The sequence below is a fragment of the Ipomoea triloba genome, chromosome 3 (genome assembly GCF_003576645.1).
Source record: "Ipomoea triloba cultivar NCNSP0323 chromosome 3, ASM357664v1".
In the NCBI taxonomy this organism is placed as follows: domain Eukaryota; kingdom Viridiplantae; phylum Streptophyta; class Magnoliopsida; order Solanales; family Convolvulaceae; genus Ipomoea; species Ipomoea triloba.
The window spans coordinates 1,220,112-1,241,338 of NC_044918.1; the positions used below are offsets into that span (position 1 = coordinate 1,220,112).

A 21,227-nucleotide genomic window follows, 5' to 3' on the forward strand; every position below is an offset into this window, starting at 1 on the left:
CCTCTCCTACAAATGCTCCCCACATACTTATACCCTAATCATTAAGCTACATACTATACCTTCTTGTATAGGTAAAGTTTCATTAACCATGGTTTGAACCAACCAAACCATGTAGTTCAAACCGGAACCGAACAACAAAGTTCGATTCCAAACCAACCAGAACAACCCTAATGATCGGTTATGATTCAGTCAATCTTAAAAGCTATACAATATTGGATCATTGATCGCTAGAGTTGTCAAAACGGGCAAGCCCAGACTATACGGGCTGGCCTGTCTCAAATTGATCAGAAAAAAACGGGCCTACCCGTTTAGCTCGTCCTACACTGTACGGATTGAGTTGGCCGAATCCCAATCCATGAAAAACGGACAGGAAGGACCGGCTGTTTTGACATCTCTACCTTTACCCCACCCCTGCCTTTTCACCCTTTCTACCAAAAACATAAAATAAAATAGTATAAAAAACCTACAGTTCCTAATAATAATTCAAAAAAAGTTAAGAGAGAATCATTTCCTGTTAGCATCCAGTTATTTCATTACCTCAAATTTTGAGACTAGGACCCCCCCCCCCACCCACCCTCCCCAACCCCACCCCCTCTGCACTCTTATGGCTTATTATATTGGCTTATTAGGCTCCAATACCCACCCTGCACGCACGCCCTGACCATCCCCTCGTGCAATCTCTCTATATAAACAGGCACACTTCCATGAATCTTGATGACTCATGAACTTGGCCTAAAATCTGAAGCAAACCCCAACCCAACCCTCCATATCTCCCTCTTAAGGTGGTTGGAACTTGGAAGCTTCTTGGGAGGCCATTAATGGCGGTTTTCATGGTTGTTTTGGTGGCTGTTTTTGGCCTCTGCATCATCCTCAGCACCGCTTTATTAAGATGGAATGAACTAAGGTTCATGAAAAAAGGGCTCCCCCCTGGAACCATGGGCTGGCCTCTCTTTGGTGAAACCACTGAGTTCCTTAAACAAGGCCCCATCTTCATGAAAAACCAGAGAACAAGGTGATTTTATACTACTGACTCTGTTACAATGCAGTATGCTCTTTACAACCTTATTCTTCCTGTGTTTTCTTAAATTCTGCTACACAAAACACCAAAACATGTTCATAAACATGGGATTTTGGGCAGGTTTTAGGGGATTAATTTGTTATTGTTGTTGTGTTAACAGATATGGGAGTTTCTTTAAATCCCACATTCTGGGGTGTCCCACAGTGGTTTCCATGGATCCAGAGGTAAACAGATACATTCTTGTGAATGAGGGCAAAGGGCTTGTCCCAGGATACCCTCAATCCATGCTTGACATTCTGGGAAAATGCAATATTGCAGCGGTTCATGGCGCGGCTCATAAACACATGAGAGGGGCATTGTTGTCCCTCATCAGCCCTTCCATGATCAGATATCAGCTCCTCCCTAAAATCGATGAGTTCATGAGATCCCACGTTAGTACCTGGGACCGCAAAGTTATCGACATTCAAGACAAAACCAACAAGGTAAGTTCAAGATTCTAGGAGAACATATGTTGAAACCTCGGAGTTCCCAGTATTAGGCCTCTGTTTTTTCATCTTTAGAGACTAATTCTTTTATAATTCATCAATAATAAAACTCGAGTTAATACCCAATTTAGTTGGGTCATTGATTTCTGTTTATAACTACTTTCTCAGCTTACTGAAGCACTAAAATCAATATCTGGCTTAAACTCACGACTTCTCAGCTAGTAACTTGGTGCCACTGGACTACAACGTCTTTGTCTAAGTACCAAGACTAAATTTGTCCCACCTAATACAGGTGCCTATAATCTGAGAGAATTAATTACTGTGTTCGACCTTAGAAACTCTGAGTTATACCCAAATAAAATGACTAAATCCATAAAAATCCAAATTCCTCTGTTTCTAATATGGTTTTGTTGTTGTTTGGACCCAGATGGCGTTTCTTTCATCGTTGAAGCAGATTGCCGGGATTGAATCCGGCGAAATAGCCGGCGAGTTCATGCCGGAATTCTTTAAGCTGGTACTGGGGACTCTCTCGCTGCCCATAAACCTTCCCAACACGAACTACCGGCGGGGATTGCAGGCGAGGAAGAACATCCTCGTACTGCTCCGAAAGCTCATAGAACAGAGGAGAGTTGCCGGGGAGAAACAGGACGACATGCTGGGATTGTTGATGAATGAGGAAGAGAACAGATACATGCTGAGTGATGATGAGATGATTGACCTAATCATAACGCTTTTGTATTCTGGGTACGAGACTGTTTCGACGACTTCTATGATGGCTGTCAAGTATCTCAGTGATCATCCCAAGGTTCTCGATGAACTCAGAGTAAGTGTAAGAAAATTGATGCATTTAATTAAACTCCACAGATTTCTGTTCAAGGCTGATTTTTTGGTTCAATTTTTGCAGAAAGAGCATATGGCAATAAGGGAAAAGAAAGCCCCCAATGATCCTATTGACTACAATGACTTCAAATCAATGCGATTCACACGTGCGGTAAGTTCACTTTCACACAATTGAACCAAATAATGTGTTCCGTCTCACCCAAAAGACTAAATTAATTGTGGTCTGCACGGACAATTTAGTTGGTTTTTAGGTGTTAGATTGTAAATAAGGACACAATATCGAGCTCTAAGAGCCTGAGTTACACCCAATATGATAGACTCAGATATCAAGTACTGGTCCTCCCATCTAAGTCACTGAGTTATCATAATTTATCCTTCCACTATCCTGTTGTATTGAGCCACAGCCCACAGGTGTTGGAGGCCGGGAGGCCAATTACCCATTTACCCCTCCTCTATTTGTGAAATTAGGGTGTGGAAGTCTTGGGGGCGAGAGAATTTCGTCTCTGTGAGAAAGATTGAACTTTTGAGCCTGGGATTTTGCCTTGTAAGTAAGACTGAACTGATAGTGAGACAGTACGTTTTTTGATGCAGGTGATCTTTGAGACGTCGAGGCTAGCAACCATAGTGAATGGAGTGTTGAGGAAAACCACTCAAGATATAGAACTAAATGGTGGGCATTCAAGATTCTTAGATCATTCATTCATTATATCATCAATCAATCAAGAACTTTCATGAACACATATATATGCCATGGGTTCTTGTTTTGCACACATTGGTATAGTAGTAAAAAAAAAAAGAAAAAAAATGTGAAACCAACATAGCATAAAGCATCTGATGGGAGTGGATTAGAAGATTATCTTGCAATAATAATGGACCCTCTTCCTATCAACATCCACATGGCTTACCTACCATTCCAGCCTATACATCTCATGTGTTTTGCCTTTCTGTCTAGCATTGAATCTTGATCATTATTACACAACACAAACACACAAACAACCCAGATTAGTCTAAGCTATATGGTAAAAAAAGATTACATTTTTAGCCATGATTAGGGAGCATTGCACACTATCTCTGACCGTATATATTTGTATTGTTTTGTGTATATATTGCAGGCTATGTCATACCCAAAGGATGGAGAATTTATGTGTATACAAGAGAGGTTAATTATGACCCCGGACTGTACCCCGATCCATATACTTTCAACCCATGGAGATGGCTGGTCAGTAAGCCTAACCCGATAGTTACATTACACATTCATATTTTATACGTTATATGCTCAACAGTCAACACACCCCGAGAACCAGGATCATAGTTATAAAGGGTTATAAATGATTTTGCAGGATAAGAGCCCAGACAACCAAAACCATTTCTTGATCTTTGGAGGGGGCACAAGGCAGTGCCCTGGAAAGGAGCTTGGGATAGCAGAAATCTCTACATTCCTTCATTATTTTGTAACTAGATACAGGTAAAATTCGATGTGTACTGGGTAAATTCTGTTTTGTGGCCCTAACTAGCAAAGGACCAGAATGAGATAAACTAGTCTAAGCTGTCTATAGTTGACCGGTTCAAACCAAGAAGGTCAATAGACCGTTTCTATTGGAGTAGAACTTGTAACCGGTTACCAAGTTAACAGCTTGAGGCTAGGGTTACCCTACTTTTCTAGGATTACTTGTTTGGATTGTCTAGCTTTGTTATGATTCTAATAATTCTTGAGTGGAATATAATGCAGATGGGAAGAAGTGGGGGGAGATAAGTTGCTGAAGTTCCCAAGAGTTGAAGCACCAAATGGACTACACATCAGGGTGTCATCCTACTAAACCATCAATCAGTCAGAGAATGTACATAAAGTAATTAAAGGACCAGAAATTGCAGAAAGAAGAACAAAAAAAAATGTGTAAAATAGAGGTCCTCTAACACATATAGAGATTATATTGTAACCCATTTTTTGCAGAGAAATAGATTTGCTTCTCATGCTTCATTTCCATTTCAAACAAAGCCTGTCTCCACATATACTAACCTTAAATTTCAAGAAGTATAAGTGGAAAGTATTATACTAAGATACCAATACAATAAATATTATTGCATATCCAGTATTCCTAGATATGTATAAATACTGCCTTAATCGTAAAACCAATTTTAATGGGTCAAGGAATGGGCTAGGATTCCTGCAAAGAGGGCCAGCCCAAGAAGTATTCTTTTGAGGAAGGGAAGCTTAATTCATTTTACAAAGGACATTTAAAAAGATAGGAGGGTTGAAAATCATTTCGAACAATCAGACATAGAAATAGATTATTTAGATTACAAATGAGCTGCTTGGTTCGCAGATCGTCCAAGAAGTTATTAGGCATTAAATTTACATTCATAGCTATTTCAGTTGTCAATAGTTATATCGTGGGCAATGTAGACCTTGATCCAATACACATAATTTGATTTCATAATACATAATATAACGAACATGAATTATGTGCATTTTAAACATGAATTCTGTATATTATGTTAAGTGTTTAATTCATATTCATTATACTGTGTTTGTGTGTATGTGTATTATAAACATGAGTCCACGGTATTTTATGAAGTTAAATTTTATACTTTATGAAGTCAAATTCTGTACTTTATAAAGTAAAATTTTGTATATTAAAACAGGGTCCACAGTACACTATGGAACCTGATACACTATATAAATTCCCTTGTCAATAGACCATAATTCTAGGACATTGAAGAACTGTTTCATCCTAAAAAAAACAACAACAAAAGAGAGAATAAATGCACACAAACTGAACTGAAAGGCAGGAAATGTGCCTGGCTTGAACAAGTCCACAACTATGCAACAGAACAATCCTCTCCTCCCTACGTGCAGATCCATAACTTCACAACCCTGCAGATATATAATCCCCAGATCTCAACCCAGAAGAACCCAATTCATTCACACATGTATCATTATTATTAAAGATTAAACAGATTATCTGCAGAGAGATAATAAAACCTTGATTTCCCGGCAGCCATGGCCGCAACCGCCGCTCAGCTGAAAGATGATCTGGACATCGTGATTCCGACGATCAGAAACCTCGATTTCCTGGAAATGTGGAGACCGTTTTTCCAGCCCTACCATCTCATCATCGTCCAAGACGGCGATCCTTCCCGGACCATTAAAGTCCCTCCTGGTTTTGATTACGAGCTCTACAACCGCAACGACATTAACAAGATTCTCGGACCCAGAGCCTCTTGCATCTCCTTCAAGGACTCCGCTTGCCGTTGCTTCGGCTACATGGTCTCCAAGAAGAAGTACATCTTCACCATTGATGACGACTGCTTTGTAAGTTTGTTTCTTTTTAGTACTGTTTAACTTTGTAATACAGTAACAGTTTATGTTCTGTGTTAATGGAATATACAAGTTGTTTATATCTCTGTACAACATTTCTGGGTATTTAGGTTGCGAAAGATCCTACTGGGAAGGATATTGATGCGCTAGAACAGCACATCAAGAATCTGCTCTGCCCATCGACGCCGTTTTTCTTCAACACTCTGTACGAGCCGTACAGGGAGGGAGCGGATTTCGTACGGGGCTACCCTTTCAGCCTCCGGGAGGGGGTTCCGACCGCCGTGTCTCACGGTCTCTGGCTTAACATTCCTGATTACGATGCGCCCACGCAGCTCGTCAAGCCTTTGGAGAGGAACACCAGGTCTGTAGGTTTCTATTTTCGATTGACTTTCTTAGTTTGAACCAGCAATAAACAGCGTTTTGAAAATAATGTAATGTGATTGTGGCAGGTATGTTGATGCTATCATGACAATCCCGAAGGGGACCCTGTTCCCCATGTGTGGTATGAATCTGGCGTTTGATCGTGATCTCATCGGCCCTGCCATGTACTTTGGACTCATGGGTGAAGGCCAGCCCATTGGTCGCTATGATGATATGTGGGCTGGTTGGTGCTGCAAGGTAACACCAATCCATTTCCATTTTGACAATGAATTAAGTGCTTATAGAGGCTCTCATCACTAAATTGGTCAGATAATTAATTTAATAATTATAATATTACAAGTTTTGACTCTCTATAGCCTTCTTGACTTGATTTAAGCCATCATTAGCCTGGCCTGGAAACGATCTATTAACCTTTTTGGTGGTATGTTGTTGGCTTGATAATCGTAATGTTACAAGTTTAACTAGTTCAACTATGGGCAAGTGGGCAACCTACCTATGATGGTTTAGCTGGTTTACTTCTTGTGATTTGGCTAGGGTTGGTTTACCTATTTAGCCTTCTTGGCTTGATATAAGCCCATCAGCCATGGGCAACTTGTTGGCTTGGAAATGACCTATAGCCTTTTTGGTAGGCTGTTGGCTCAATAACCATAATATTAACCTACCTATGATGGTTTAGCTAGTTTATTACTTGTGATTCGGCTAGCGTTAGTTTACCTGTTTATAGTCTTTCATTAGTTGACTTGGTTAAAATCACAAAGTGGTTTATTCTGTGCACCTTGAGTAGTGGTTATGACTTTGATCCAATCTTAAATTCTAATGGATACCCCGTTGATTGAGTGAAAACACAGGTGATATGTGACCATCTGGGGCTGGGAATCAAGACAGGGTTACCATACATCTACCACAGCAAGGCAAGCAACCCATTTGTGAATCTGAGAAAAGAGTACAAGGGGATATTCTGGCAAGAAGAGATCATCCCTTTCTTCCAGCAAGCCACGCTGTCCAAGGACGCCACAACAGTCCAGAAATGCTACATTGAACTGTCCAAGCAGGTGAAGGAGAAGCTGGGGAAGCTAGACGAGTACTTCATCAAACTCGCCGACGCCATGATCACCTGGATTGAAGCTTGGGATCAGCTCAACCCAGTCAAAGCCCCTGCCAAATAAACATTATTATTATTATTAGCTTAATTATTAGTGGTCCCATTTCTTTCCTGCTTTTTTGTTCTTCCTTTTTTGCAAGATTCTTCCACTTATACATTTGTGTACCCTGCAATGCTATTGCCTATTGCAGAGTGTTCCATAAGATGAAATTTCAATTTTTGAATGCCCATTGCACTTTCTCCATTTTAGACAGTGATAAAAGCAAACAATCTAAAAGAACAAAAGCCATTTCCGAGTTTGAACTCCCAAGTCAAATGGAGACAATAATAAAAGCCAAAAATATAAAGAACAAAAACTCGCAATTGCCAGGTTTAAACTCAAATTACTTGTGTGACAGGCAGAAATACTCACCACTATACTACAACATTTGCTTGGATCTTGAACTATATGTTTAATTTAATTCACATAAATTAAGCATTAATGCCTTAACTCAATTTTGACCAAAAAACTACATATATACCTTAAAAATGGATTTGTAAGAAGTTAAATACCCTAATTAAAAATGGGTTTGTAAGGGGTTAAAATCTCAAGAGAGAGAAATAAAATCAAGAATTTGCTAATCTAATCAAATAATAATGTTATGATTCTATCTACTCTTAGAGCATATAGTAAACACCCTTATTATGGCTGAGAAAGCCCCCTCGGACACCAAGAATATTCTGTTTATCTGAGAAATTCACGCATGAATATTCTATCGTAATCTATATGGAACTTGTGAAGCGTCGAGGGTCCTGGTATCTTACCCCTTCTGATAACACACAACATATAGCTTAATTGGTTGACAAAACCTATTGATTTTTTGTATTGAATTACAATTGGTTGACAACCTATTGATTTTTGTATTGGATTACAAATCGAGAGACGCATAAAACCAATTGGGGTTTCTCATCAATTAATTTCATTTAATGGTTATTGTTACACATATTATTGAGTATCATATGCCAATTTTCATTATGAGTTAATAAGGTGATGTGAACACGTCGGATTAGGTTGGGGGTATAGTGGTGATGAAAGAAAGTAGCATCACATGCAAGTTTCCTTAGCAAGCACAACCACACTTTCACATTTTGAAAACTAGAATACCCATGTGCTTACATATTTATGGCAGTTAAAACTTTATTGATCAAACATAATTACTTAATTAGTAACCACAACAAATTACCATACAATAATGCACTGCTGAGGTTCAAACTTAGAAACATTGTACTGCTCCAATATGTTTTCATATTTATGGCAACCTTTGCAACAAATCTCGTAACAAACGTATGTATATGACTTAGGTTCATTGCTTCATCATGGAATGCCCATCACGTTTGCTAGCTAGCTTGACTTATCAATTCCAACAGGACAGATTTCCTAGTATGTGAATATTTCAAGTTAGAGTTGGATCAATTGAAATTTATCAATAATTGGATAATTACATTTTATTAATTAATCTAATTCTTATCTTAAATGTAGTGTAGCTCTCCTTTCAAGATCAAACAACCTTTAAGGGTTACAAATTGGAATGTATTTCGAAGAGAGTAATGTTATGGGTCGTAGTTCTTTTTTTTTTTTTTTTTTTTGAATCAGTTCTTGTTTCTGCTTTATCTTATTAACGCAACTCGCAATATGTTTGGTTAATTCAGCTCAAATGTAAGGCAAGAAGCAATAAATAATAAGATCAAATGTGTAAGACTAGAAAGATTTGGGTGTCAAATGTACGTATAGGACTAAAGGGAATTGGGCATCGACCTTTACCCGTGTTTAGCTAGAAGGAATGAATTATGAAAGCATAAAGAATTTCAATTTCATGGGAGAGTAATAATGCGAGATATACCGTAATTAAAAAATATATGAACGATAACTATTTATCTTCAATTCACTCGAAATTTAAAATTCGGTTGGATATTTGGTTAGGATATTTTTAATTATGGTATATCCAAATATAAATTTGATTCCGTTATTGGGTGTTTAATTTTATCCATAATCGAATCTAAACCCGAACTAACCGAAATTTTGTTATAAATATAAAAATATAAAAATATAAATTATATATTTAGTTTTAAATGCATTTTATAATTAATAATCTATATTTTTCATAAGTCTCTTAGTTATTACTATGTTGTCTTATTTTTAGTTTCACAATACATGAAAAATATAAATACAAAAATAATATAATCATTAAAAAAACTCAAAATTGATTATATATATTAAATTTTGAGTATATCCAAACTAACTTGAAATAATTTCACCTAACTCGAATATATCCAAATTAAATTTGATCCGGATATCGAGTGTCAAAAACAACACCTGCAAATTTTGGATATTCGAAATACAATTTGGATATCACCCGAACCGACTCGACGCCCACACCAAGATTTGAGTGTCAAGCATGTAGAAATAAGTAGGATTAAAGAGATTTGTATGTGCCAAAGACCTTGTAGTCTAGTGGCACTCGGTTACACCCCCACATGAGAGGGTGAGTTCGAGCCTATGAACAGATATTACATTGTAATACTGATCACATGATAATGAATTTGTGCTCAAATGCAAGGCAAGCAAGCAATAATAATAATATTATTAATAAAAGATAGATCAAATGTGTAGGATAAGAGCTACTTTGGGCGTCAACTCCGTGTATTTAAATTCAAAATGAATAAAAACAACATGCAAGTGGGGTTAGGGTTTCACAATGTTTATCTAAAATTAGTCCTAAAATGTAAAACAATTAAACAAAAAAACTTTTAAAAAACCGCGTAATTTGCATGATATCAACATGCGATACCCACTAATGGCACGACACGTGGGAAGCAATTTTAAGATTCCAGACGACATTTCTGATATTTCCATGACGGACTAATAGCGTATTAGATTGGGTAGCGTTCCGGCCCATCCACGTGCATTTCACGGAAGGAGAAGACCTAATCGTGGACACCACGCGCCGGTTATCCGCGTGGGACGATGTTGTCCGGGAGAGGTTAATGGCATGGAGCTTCAAAGTGGAAATAAACACCAACCCTAGAAAACCAGATATCCAAAAATGGCAACAGATGCCAATCCTTAGGTTAAAACAAGGAATCCCCAAAACAAGAAGAGGAGAAAGAACAACAACCCACACCAAGAATCACCAATACAAATAGTATACCCATTTCTCTCTCACTATGTCTAGTTTTCTCTCTCTAGGGTTTTAATGATCAAGATTGAGTTAAGTTAAAAGGAATGATATGATGCACACATAGAGAGCTAGCTTTTTTCTTTCTTTCATAGAAGTTGGGTAGCCAGAGGTGAGAGAGAAGAGATCAGCTTATACCCAAGAGAAGAAATTAAGGGGAGAGATAGATAATAATGGGCAGAGGGAGAGTGGAGCTTAAGAGGATAGAGAACAAGATAAACAGACAGGTCACATTTGCAAAGAGGAGAAATGGGCTGCTCAAGAAAGCTTATGAGCTTTCTGTGCTCTGTGATGCTGAGGTGGCACTCATCATCTTCTCCAACAGGGGAAAGCTCTATGAGTTCTCTAGTACCTCCAAGTACACATCTTTATTCAATTTCATTCTCTGATCTTCATATATGTCTGCTAATATAATCTCCCTTTAGTTTAGTTTGATTATACCTAGCTGTAAATAATCTTACTTTTTGCATATGAAACACAGAGATCTGATCTGAGCTCAATTTGATGATTCTTAACACACAGCTAGCTTCTTTGTTTTTGATGTTCTCAGCTTCTCATTCTTACAATCTTGTCTGAGATAAAAGGGTTTGGTTTTTTAGGACTTCATGAATATGCAATCAGGCAAAAATTTTCAAAAATGTTTAATAAAGTTTAGATCTTTGGGTTTTTAGTGATGGTTTGATTTAATCCCATATGTATAATAAGATAAAGTTTACTTTTTTTACATTATTTTCACCAAATCTCTAAAGATTAAAGACAAAAGGGGAAGGAGATTATGAGTTTTAAGGCAAAGATTGCAGATCTATAAATTTCTTTCAAAACTTCACTTGATCTTGTAACTCTTTATTATTTATTATTATTTTATCTGATCTTCATATCACTTCTTTGATTAATTAAAAACCTGTAACTTATTTCATGTCTTGATGTAATTAGTGATAGGACTAATTGAAATGATTGAAAATGTACCCTTCTGTTTTTAATTCAGGTAATTTCTTTAATAGATTTCTTTTTTTTTTTGAAATAGATACTTCTTGTTGGTTGATAATATTGCAGATATATTTATTTATTTTCTAATACCATCCTTTATGTTGAGAATAAATATAAAATGTGATGAGAACTTTGGCTAAAACTTTATTATGTTTTTAATTAAAATGGGTCGCAACCCATTTTTTGATTATTATTTTTGTGGGTACTTTGGAAAAGTAATGTTGATTCCTCATAATTAAATTCAATTTTCTGGGTGACTTTTGGTTAGCATGCTCAAAACTCTTGAAAGGTATCAGAAATGCAGTTATGGTACACTGGAAGTTAATCGACCAAACAAAGACAATGAGGTATACACACACTCACACAATCATATATATATATATATATACACATATTTTCCCTTAGAATTTATTCTCCATGCAGCTCAACTGCATTCCTTTATCCAGTGCAATTCTAATTGTCTTCCAGACACTTTAATTACTGCTTGGCATGCCACCCTGACTATACTATATTGTCATGCAGCAAAGTAGCTACAAGGAGTATTTAAAACTGAAAGGCAAATATGAGTCGCTGCAACGATACCAGAGGTATTACAATTTCTCTTTAGATCGGTCACATCGCAAGGTTTTATCTTTTAATAGGTAAAATGTATAAACTTTATGAGAGGATGGGTTTTTCTTTGTTTGATGTATTATGACAGACACCTTCTTGGTGAAGACTTGGGGCCCCTGAATATAGATGAGATTGAGCACCTTGAACATCAACTAGATACATCACTGAAGCATATTAGGTCTACTAGGGTAAGCAACTTTTCCCAAATCAGTGGATATGGGTTTATATATAGGTAGATGAATGGTCAAGTTAATCCATGAATCATGACTTATATTTGATTGATTTGTCTTGATTATAATTTGTAATTATGTATGTTCGGCGTCTGTTTGAAGAACCAAGTCCAGCATTCTACTATTGAGACATTATAGCGCTAACTGTTTTACAAGTATAAGAAAATAAAATTGCATTTTTGCTATTAACTATAGGTTTGGCATAATGATAAGCGTCTGATGCTGACAATTGGTATCGGGTTATTGGTTCAGTATCACTATGTACTTTTTGGGTGCCCTTTTTTGATGTCTCATAGAATGCCTTTAAAATTTTTTTATTTTTCTTTCCTTGCAGACACAGATGATGCTTGACCAGCTCTCTGATCTTCAAACAAAGGTAATATACCCTGCATTTGGTTTTCTGCCTTGTAAATATTGATGGTTTCCTAAATCTATCTGTACAGGAGAAGCTGTGGTTGGAGGCTAATAAAACCCTTGAATCAAAGGTACAACAACATATGAACTACTTTAATTTCATGTCTCTGTTGCTCTTTGTATTGGTCTAGATGGATTGTGCTTTTTTACATTGTTGTGTGGCACTAGCTTCTAACACTCAATCTTCCATGTATATGTGTGATCTGCAGCTTGAAGAATTTTATGTAGATAATAACCTTCAACAGCCATGGGGGCCTGGAGAGCAAAGTGGTGCATACAGCCAGCAGCATGCTGATCAGACTCATGGTTTCTTCCAACCCCTGGAGTGTGATTCCACTTTGCATATCGGGTACGTAAACCTCAAACGTCTTTTAGTTGAGATAGAACGCATCTTGATCTTGTAGTGTATATATACGTATATCTTTGATTTGATCTGCCTCCCAGACCATAGCTCAATAGTCGAAAGGTTGAGTGTGTGTGTAATACCTAGCAAATACTCAGGTTCAAATCCTTAACGGGAGATGATCTCAGCCTTAAGAAAAAATGCAAGCATTCAGACCCACTGAGGCACATCTCGTGATTTACATCCTCTCGTCCAATTCAGGCTAGGCGTTGAGGAGTGCTTAGGTTTAGGGTTCAAATCCTTAACGGGAGAGGATCTCAGCCTTAGAAAAAAAGCAAGCACTTAGACCCTGCCTCACTGAGGGCTGAAGCACATCTCGTGATATACATTCTCTCGTCCAATTCAGGCTGGGCGTTGAGGAGTGATTAAGTTTAGGATTCAAACTTATATATCTCTAATCTGTATGCATGCATGCATAGAATGATGAAGTTTGTGTGACAATGAAAACATGCAGGTTTAATCCGGTGGCTACTTCAAGCCAAATAACAGCAGCCACTAATGCACAGAATGTGAATGCTGTGCTCCCTGGTTGGATGCTTTGATATGCAGATTCTTGATGGTTTTCAGAAAGGGATGGCATATAAACACTTTCTTCAATTCCCCAGTACTGTGTAAAAATCTCAACAATAATAAGCAAATGCATGCTGCACTGACTTCAATCTTGGAAGACTGTTCTCAGCTTTTATATATATATTTGGAACACTACTTTTAAATATATATTGGTAGTATGAAACAGCAGACTAGTAATTATGTTTGATATATGCTGCACTTTAAAGGATTATATTTCATCTTCACCAATTCTTGTGCTTTAATTTGTTCCCCCCATGTTTTAGGGTTTTTACTTGGCCTATAAGCCTATTTACTCATTTTACCTCATATTTCCGTTCTTATTAATGATACCATATAATTTAAGAATGCCAGTGTTAAGGTATAAATTAGGTACGAAAATTATATTTCATTCACTCGATTACTTTACGTCTGTGATTTGTATTGTATGTATCGTGGTGACAACCATGTGCATAAATGACTAAGAAAATGTATATCACTTCATTACCCAATGGTGGTAATGATATTGGACTAAAATATATTATTCTTTTTGTCTCATCACTTAAATTATTTCATTTATTATTTTAGAGAATTAATTTTACAAAATTTGCTGTTAAGTTCATTAGTTCAACCTTATAAAGAGTGTGTCATATTAAAGAATTATAAATTAAACATTCTTTTAAGAGTCAAACTTTGCACAGACGCGACTTAGATATGTCATATTAAAGAATTATAAATTAAACATTCTTTTAAGAGTCAAACTTTGCACAGACGCGACTTAGATGAAGTCCTACAGTGATGAGAATACATAATGCAATATGCCTTTAAAAAAATTGTTCAGCTTCTATATTCAATTTTGAAAATGTTATATTTTATAATATTTTTCACAGAGACAAGTATAGGACTATGGGAGTATTGTCGGCCCATGGATGGCTGTGAAGTCCATTTAAGAAATCCACATCCTACAAATATACTTAAATGAAAGCCCATTGACCCATTTTCTCACATAGTCGCATGTACTCAATATGCAAAATCCAATTTGTCTCATTTTCTTGGCAAAACCATATCATTTTGATGTTAAAGAAAAAATTACTTTGCACCCATGTTAGAATAATAAACATTTTGGAATAAGTTGTATTTTATGTATTAGAATAATGAAATTTCTGTGATAGATAATTTATTTTATAAGTTAGAATAGTGAATACATAATTTATACATGTATGGCCTCCCATGATAAGATATTGTTAATATGAATGAGGCAATAAGTGTTTAGAGATGTGTTTTTATTAATTAAAATTTGACAGCAACTGTACTTAATTTTTCTAATTAGCTTTTGTCTAACGTAAGTATTGAATATTCTTAGGTCATTAACCATACAAAAGAATCATAACTTAATGGGGTAACTCAAGTTGCAAGTGAACTCTCTTTGTGACAAAGAATTTTGGGAGAACCCGGGTTGAACTCCTGTAAGCGAAAAAAATACAAACAAATCATCGGTCTTGCAGCTTTTGAGTTTTCTATTACGTAATGAAAGTTTGTGTTGGTTATCAAAAAAAAACTTACACAACCATCAATATAATAACCTGATTATAGAAAATCAAGAATTTAAAACCTTTATATATATATATATATATATATATATATATATATATATATATATATATTCAATTACACTTTCACTAAATTGAAACTATGGGGGCATATTCACTCCTTAAAATAAGGAACCAAAGAGAGTAATAAACATCTTAATTGCGGTCGTTAAAAACACATTAAAATAATATAATCCTAAAAATAAACATATAATAATATAAATAATTAATCCTAAAAACAATAATATAAGTTAAAATCAGCTTTTCTTTTTTCATTCTCTTTCTCCTTTTTGCTGGGGTAGTACGTAACACCATCACTCACCTCACATAGTGAGAATAGATTGACGGTGTGGATCATCGGCCGCCATCGCCACTATTTGGTATAAGGTTCTTTTAACTCTCCTTGCCAGGCCAATCAATTTTTATTATTTTTTTAATTAATCTTTAAGGTATTAATTATATATTTATATTCCATGCCACCTCTTTGATTACGTTTACCATGCATGATTAGGGTTCCTGGTTTTCGCCCTTTTAGCCTTTTAGGGATATCATGTATATGTTATATCTAAATATAATCTAACCATACTGATATTAATAGAATCTACGAGAAACCTAACCTAATAGTAGCGAAAGCAGAAGCAACAGTGTAGATCTCTAGCCATAATCGATAGATCTTGTTGTGTTACCTTTTGGAACGGTAGACTGCAGAGCTTAATCGTTTTGGCTCATACTAGCTTATTCAAAACTCTAGATGATGTATTGGTATTTTTTTGAACAGAGTACCGTAAACTGAATGTGCTATATAATGTGTGTGTGTGTGTGTATATATATATATATATATTATAGCACTTAATTGCTCAAAGCACTCCCGAACTTTTTAAGATTCAATTCAAACCTAAAACCTTTAGTTAAACTGAAAGAGACTCACGTCATTTTATCTATACTTCAGCTATTATACTCCTATTTTAATGGTTAAGTTGTCTTTGATAATGTTGCCATTTTCCATATATAATTGAGATTCCAATAAGGAAGAGCATAGAGATCTAGAACCTAGCTAGGGAGCTTTGGTATCCCCTCCTAATTTTAATGATTTTTCTTTTTATTTAATATTTACAATTATTACTTCTAAAAATAAAAATAAATTTCTCCCATTGCTTAACACTTGTGCCACAACTCTATTGGACTAAAATCCAAAAATTCAATTCCACAAATTGAGCATCAACCACCAATAATCTTCCATTCCTACTCTTTTTTCAAGAGTGGGGAATGTAATTATTTCACCCTAATCAATGATTAACACTAAATAAATCACAATCAACCCTAACCGGCCACATTCTATACTTATTAGCTTTGCATTTCAATTCTTGTACATTGGATAAGAAAAAGCATGAAACAAGACCCACATACAAAGAATACTTCTTTTACCCGATCGAAGAAGAAACCTAGCTATGAGAATCTGGGCATCATGATAGTGGAGAAAAATATAATAGAAATTCATATTTTTATAGAAAAAAAAAACATAACTAAATTCATTAATTTTTTTAATAAAAAAAAGTGGCCATAAAGAAGGATAAATTTAAAGGTGTTGCTATAATTAGACTAGCCTAGAGAGGAATAATGAATTTTTTCCATTTTTAGCAGAAATAATAACATAATAATTTAATTTTAAAATAAAAAATTACCCCATTTGCAAAAAATAAAATAAAAAATTACCCACTATTGAAAATTTCTTTGACTCCTTTTATTCCTTGAAAATTACCCATTCATGAATGGTAAAATAATATTTTTCTTTTGTTTTTTTAATCAATAAACAACAAAGGGTGAATATTATTATGTAGTGAATTTTTTAAATTAAAAGAAGGAGGGCACCAGAAAACTAGTCGTTCTAAACATACACCTACCTTGAACAAGCTACACCATAATGTCATCTACCAAAATCCTCTGAATTTTCATCGGTGGTCTCTCAAGGCACCTAAGACCCCAATCGTGTTAAAGACTCGTATTAACTAGTTTATCAACAGTTTTATTCTTTGACTTACGGAAAAGCTTAAAATCGATATCCAAATGTGAGCTTTGAGTCAAGTCCGTCTTATAACCCTAGTTGATATAAAACTACAAATTAAGAGGTGACTAGAAATTTTATTTTATTCTCTGTAATAACTAATAAGTGAGAGTATCATTTTTGTTTTAAAATAAGATTATCTAAAAAGGAAAACCCCATAATCTATATTTAGTAAGAGAGATAGTCTATATATATGTGTATGTACAAAATAAAGATACAAACTTTAAGTTATTTTATACAAATTGGTCATGCATGTGCTGGACTGCTCCACCACCACATTTTGAGAAAGGCTATGCTTCTTTCTAGTAATATTCTACTGCATGCTAGTCGTCTACTACTATCAATGGCAAAACCAGCACTAACAACGTTATTTTTTCCTAAAATTTTGGTTTGCCGAGGTACTAGAAATCCCAAAAGGCAGTAGGATAGGAAATAATTGCTAGAGAATTGCTATTACTCCGTATTTTTTCTCAATGGGACAAGATCACTCCGGTAAAAATAAAATACGCCATAAGTTTACAACGACGGTTAAAAGGTGTATTATGATGAAAGGCTAACGCCTTACCTTGTGACCCTCGTTGATTACCAATCTAAGTTGTACATAACTGATTAATTCAAACTGAAATACCAGAATGTGCACTCTCGAATGAAAAGTGCCTTGTGACTTTATTAGTTGACAAAGCCAACCTAAGTTGTCTATAACAAACCGGCTCAAACTAATGAGAAAATTAATAAACATGTCCCACAGACTCACAGAGACTTGAACTTTGAATATTGTATGTAGTTATCAAGTTTACTGTCCGATCAATTCATCTAGGATTGCCTCGGCCTGGTTTGTATAATAACATACGGAGTATTATAAAATATAAGTAAACACAATAGTTGAAACGAGAAATTAAATATGATGTTGTATGTTAAAGTTAAGGTTGTCTTAACATCATAGTAACAAAGGTAATGGAAATGATATCTTATTCCCATGGTGAAGGGGTAAAGTAAGATCTAAGATTTGAATAGTCTGCAAATTTTGCGGAGTTATGTCCCTTTAAACACTGATAACGATAAAACACCAGGATTTAATGTATTAGAATAGGTCCTCCCTATTTTGTTTTGTTTTTTCTTTTCTTTTCGACGAATAAAATCCACAATTATTATTTAAAGATATGCATTGAGTAAATTTTTCTTCTATATAATAGCCACAAATCATAAAAGAGAAGTAAATTGCACTAAAAAAATCATGCAAGACAATCTCAACCAAAAAGAGTATTAGCAACTATCGAATTTGTAACATCTTTGTACGAGAATTATACTCCACTGACTCGGTAAATTTATTTTCGGAATTTCTTTCCTCATCCCTTAGTTGATTCCGTTTTTGAAGATTGGTGAAAAAATGGTCCCCCAAGGGATGAGATAATTAATTGAGGGTTTGGTTAGAGCAATAGAATGTGTACTATATAATGTATTTTAGAGCAATGTGCGTGGCTGAGTACTATGGTCCCCCAATGATTCTATTATCTTTAACTGCGTGAAGTATCGCAACAAGGAAACAAGACCCCTTTCTCGTACCCAAGGGACCACTCCTATTACATTGTTAATTTCCACCTCTGACTATGGTATGACAATTAATTAATTAATAATTATGTATTTAATCTCAATTACCAATACAATAATGATATAATATTAATAAAAGAAAACCATTTGCAGCATGTATAGTAGTATGTAATCATCTTGATCCTACACTCATGGATGATTGGCATTCGCCCTCTAAAACGTCTATGTTCCTCTAGTAGCTCCGTGAGAGGTGGACAAGTGAGTGAAAATGAGTACCAAAAGATCATGTCTTTAATTTATTATTGCTAACACTTTCTTGATTGAGCCCGTCATACAAGATCCTTTTAGTACGGTTTAAAATATATTTTAATAGATACAATTATTAACGTTACCAATATCATTACAATACTCAATAACAATTTATTATACATATGTTTTTTTAAACATTATAAGTTTTGAAACGCACAATATCCTTAAATAAATTGTGATGAAATGTCTTCTATACAAAAGTCTGAAAGAGATAATGATACATTCATCAAAGTTACTATTAATAGACACTCCTTTGAGCTCATCTGGTGCAGTTTAAACATACCAACTTGTTAACTTTAGTTCCATTTGTAGAAACAAAAAAGATGCTTAAAATACTTTCAAATAGATTGTTTTTTGGATGATGAGCAAATGAAACTCATAGTGGCTATATATATATTATATTCGAGAAATGTAAACTAAGTATTTTTGGACTGCCGAGAAACCCACAACCACTATTCGAGTGGTGCATTGGGTAAACTTATCTATTGTGTAATGGTTTACAAACTACACTGAAGAAGTAAGTCGCACTATAAAGACTTTGTACGACAAGGTCGACCATGAAAGCGTTGCATATATAAATCGAACTCATAATCTTCTATGATGATAATCATACTCTACCCACTCAGTTATCCATTCCAAAGCTTTCAAAGAGACTTTTAGCTTGTATCTCAGCCGCAATGCTTTTTAAACGATTGAAATTCCTGTTAATTTTTTTTTAAATTTATTTAACACTTAACAGGTGAAATTCATCTTATCGAAAGTGTGTATCTAAAAAAATGACATAATATAAAAGGTGTAGTGTTGAGTGAGCTGAGGACGATTTGTTTGAAGTAGGATATGTGTACTCTCACTTTTTACTCGCATTGTCATAATATAAGTGAATTATAATTTTTTTCTCATTTTTTTTCTTCAAATAAAAAGGAGACACGTAATAAAAGTGTTATCAACTTTGAATTTGTTTTTAGTGGTGAATTGGTGATGAGAAATTTGAAAGTGTAGATTGATTCCATGAGGCATGAGGCATGAGGCATCATGAGCAAAGGGACGATGGAAGTAGAATTAGAGTGGCATAGGGGTTAGGGGATCATTAAACAGTGAGCCCGAGGACGAGGTAATTGGCTTAGGTTGTACGTGCCTGTGGCCCTTAAACGCGACATTAACGACCCGGCCACCCTACAATCCACTCCCCTCTCGACAACACATCGCCTGCCAAATCCATCTTGTCTCACTTTTCCCAATTTCATTTCTTTATCCTCTTTCTGCCACCCTTCATTTCAAGAATATCACATATATGATATATCAGACCAATGGGAATTTAAAGTCTAGTATTTATTTTTAATACAATTGATCCTATTACGTTATAGTATTTGTTCATTTATATTTTTTTAACTTATTAAAGCCTAGTATTTAAGTGATTTAAATCTCTTTTACTTGAGTTAACGTTTTTATTTATAAATAATTTAATTTTTTTTAATTGAGTCAATATTTTTGATAAATTCTTTATTTTTATAATAAAAGAAGGGTTTGTTGGCATAAATTAGATGGGAGTCTAAGGCCAAAGACCTCGTGGTCTATTGGCACCCGGTTTACATTTCCATGTGGAAGGGAGTGGGTTCGAGCCTCAGTGGAGACAACTGTTGTTTCTTTGTGCTTCATTAAATTGAGAGAGTAGTGTTGTCTCTTTGTGCTTTATTAAATTGAGATAGTAGCTATGAACAGATACTACATTGTAACAAAGTCAGTAGTACTAAAAAAAGAAAAAAATAGATTGGAGAGTCAATAGTACTAAAAAAGGATCGAGTGAACTATTTATACTATGTATGGAATCGGCCTATACTAAGTCGGTCCACCGGGTTGTCTTCTTCTTCTTTTGATTGGACCACTGGGACAATTGGTTAGTTCTATTATGCCCGTCTTCAAGTCGTGCTTCTTCTCCTCTAACGCATGCAATCTCCTATGTAACGCATGCAATCTCCTATGTCCCAACTAGTTATACCTAGAGGTGCAAGTTGACTAAATGACTGACTGGGTAGATATAGCCTATCAAGGTCGAAGAGCCCATGTCAATTGACTTGGCTTTTTTTTTTTCTTTAATAATAACCCATACATAATAAACTTGTCAAATAATTAAATAATATTGAGTATAATTCTTTTTTTAAATCTTTTT

The 21,227-nt window shown here is 35.2% G+C and overlaps 3 protein-coding genes across 3 annotated transcripts; all 3 read left to right on the forward strand.

The window, feature by feature from the left end:
• The first annotated feature begins 668 nt into the window (after positions 1 to 668).
• Positions 669 to 4,334, forward strand: LOC116013963 (cytochrome P450 85A1-like). The gene is made up of 8 exons (XM_031253934.1): positions 669 to 1,012; positions 1,179 to 1,500; positions 1,931 to 2,326; positions 2,408 to 2,494; positions 2,935 to 3,013; positions 3,456 to 3,562; positions 3,684 to 3,808; positions 4,073 to 4,334. Exons 1-8 carry the CDS (start codon positions 819 to 821, stop codon positions 4,158 to 4,160), a joined length of 1,398 nt encoding a protein of 465 aa, XP_031109794.1. The 5' UTR covers positions 669 to 818; the 3' UTR covers positions 4,161 to 4,334.
• Positions 4,335 to 5,062: 728 nt separating this feature from the next.
• On the forward strand, positions 5,063 to 7,389 carry LOC116013897 (probable UDP-arabinopyranose mutase 1). The gene is made up of 4 exons (XM_031253857.1): positions 5,063 to 5,656; positions 5,773 to 6,023; positions 6,112 to 6,280; positions 6,892 to 7,389. The coding sequence occupies exons 1-4, from the start codon at positions 5,345 to 5,347 to the stop codon at positions 7,207 to 7,209; spliced, it is 1,050 nt and encodes a 349-aa protein (XP_031109717.1). The 5' UTR covers positions 5,063 to 5,344; the 3' UTR covers positions 7,210 to 7,389.
• Positions 7,390 to 10,270: 2,881 nt separating this feature from the next.
• On the forward strand, positions 10,271 to 13,818 carry LOC116012484 (agamous-like MADS-box protein MADS2). Its single transcript, XM_031252027.1, has 8 exons — positions 10,271 to 10,718; positions 11,616 to 11,694; positions 11,870 to 11,934; positions 12,048 to 12,147; positions 12,524 to 12,565; positions 12,633 to 12,674; positions 12,813 to 12,952; positions 13,461 to 13,818. The coding sequence occupies exons 1-8, from the start codon at positions 10,534 to 10,536 to the stop codon at positions 13,546 to 13,548; spliced, it is 741 nt and encodes a 246-aa protein (XP_031107887.1). The 5' UTR covers positions 10,271 to 10,533; the 3' UTR covers positions 13,549 to 13,818.
• The last annotated feature ends 7,409 nt before the right edge of the window (positions 13,819 to 21,227 follow it).

Excerpts from the sequence above, each read along its gene's own strand:
- LOC116013897 (XM_031253857.1), top strand. The coding sequence starts at position 5,345 with ATGGCCGCAACCGCCGCTCAGCTGAAAGATGATCTGGACATCGTGATT. Across the intron at positions 5,657-5,772 it reads CCATTGATGACGACTGCTTT|GTTGCGAAAGATCCTACTGG; the intron begins GTAAGTTTGTTT and ends CTGGGTATTTAG. Across the intron at positions 6,024-6,111 it reads CCTTTGGAGAGGAACACCAG|GTATGTTGATGCTATCATGA; the intron begins GTCTGTAGGTTT and ends TGATTGTGGCAG.
- LOC116012484 (XM_031252027.1), top strand. The coding sequence starts at position 10,534 with ATGGGCAGAGGGAGAGTGGAGCTTAAGAGGATAGAGAACAAGATAAAC. Across the intron at positions 11,695-11,869 it reads GACCAAACAAAGACAATGAG|CAAAGTAGCTACAAGGAGTA; the intron begins GTATACACACAC and ends ATTGTCATGCAG. Across the intron at positions 12,675-12,812 it reads ATAAAACCCTTGAATCAAAG|CTTGAAGAATTTTATGTAGA; the intron begins GTACAACAACAT and ends TGTGATCTGCAG.
- LOC116013963 (XM_031253934.1), top strand. The coding sequence starts at position 819 with ATGGCGGTTTTCATGGTTGTTTTGGTGGCTGTTTTTGGCCTCTGCATC. Across the intron at positions 1,013-1,178 it reads ATGAAAAACCAGAGAACAAG|ATATGGGAGTTTCTTTAAAT; the intron begins GTGATTTTATAC and ends TTGTGTTAACAG. Across the intron at positions 3,014-3,455 it reads TCAAGATATAGAACTAAATG|GCTATGTCATACCCAAAGGA; the intron begins GTGGGCATTCAA and ends TATATATTGCAG.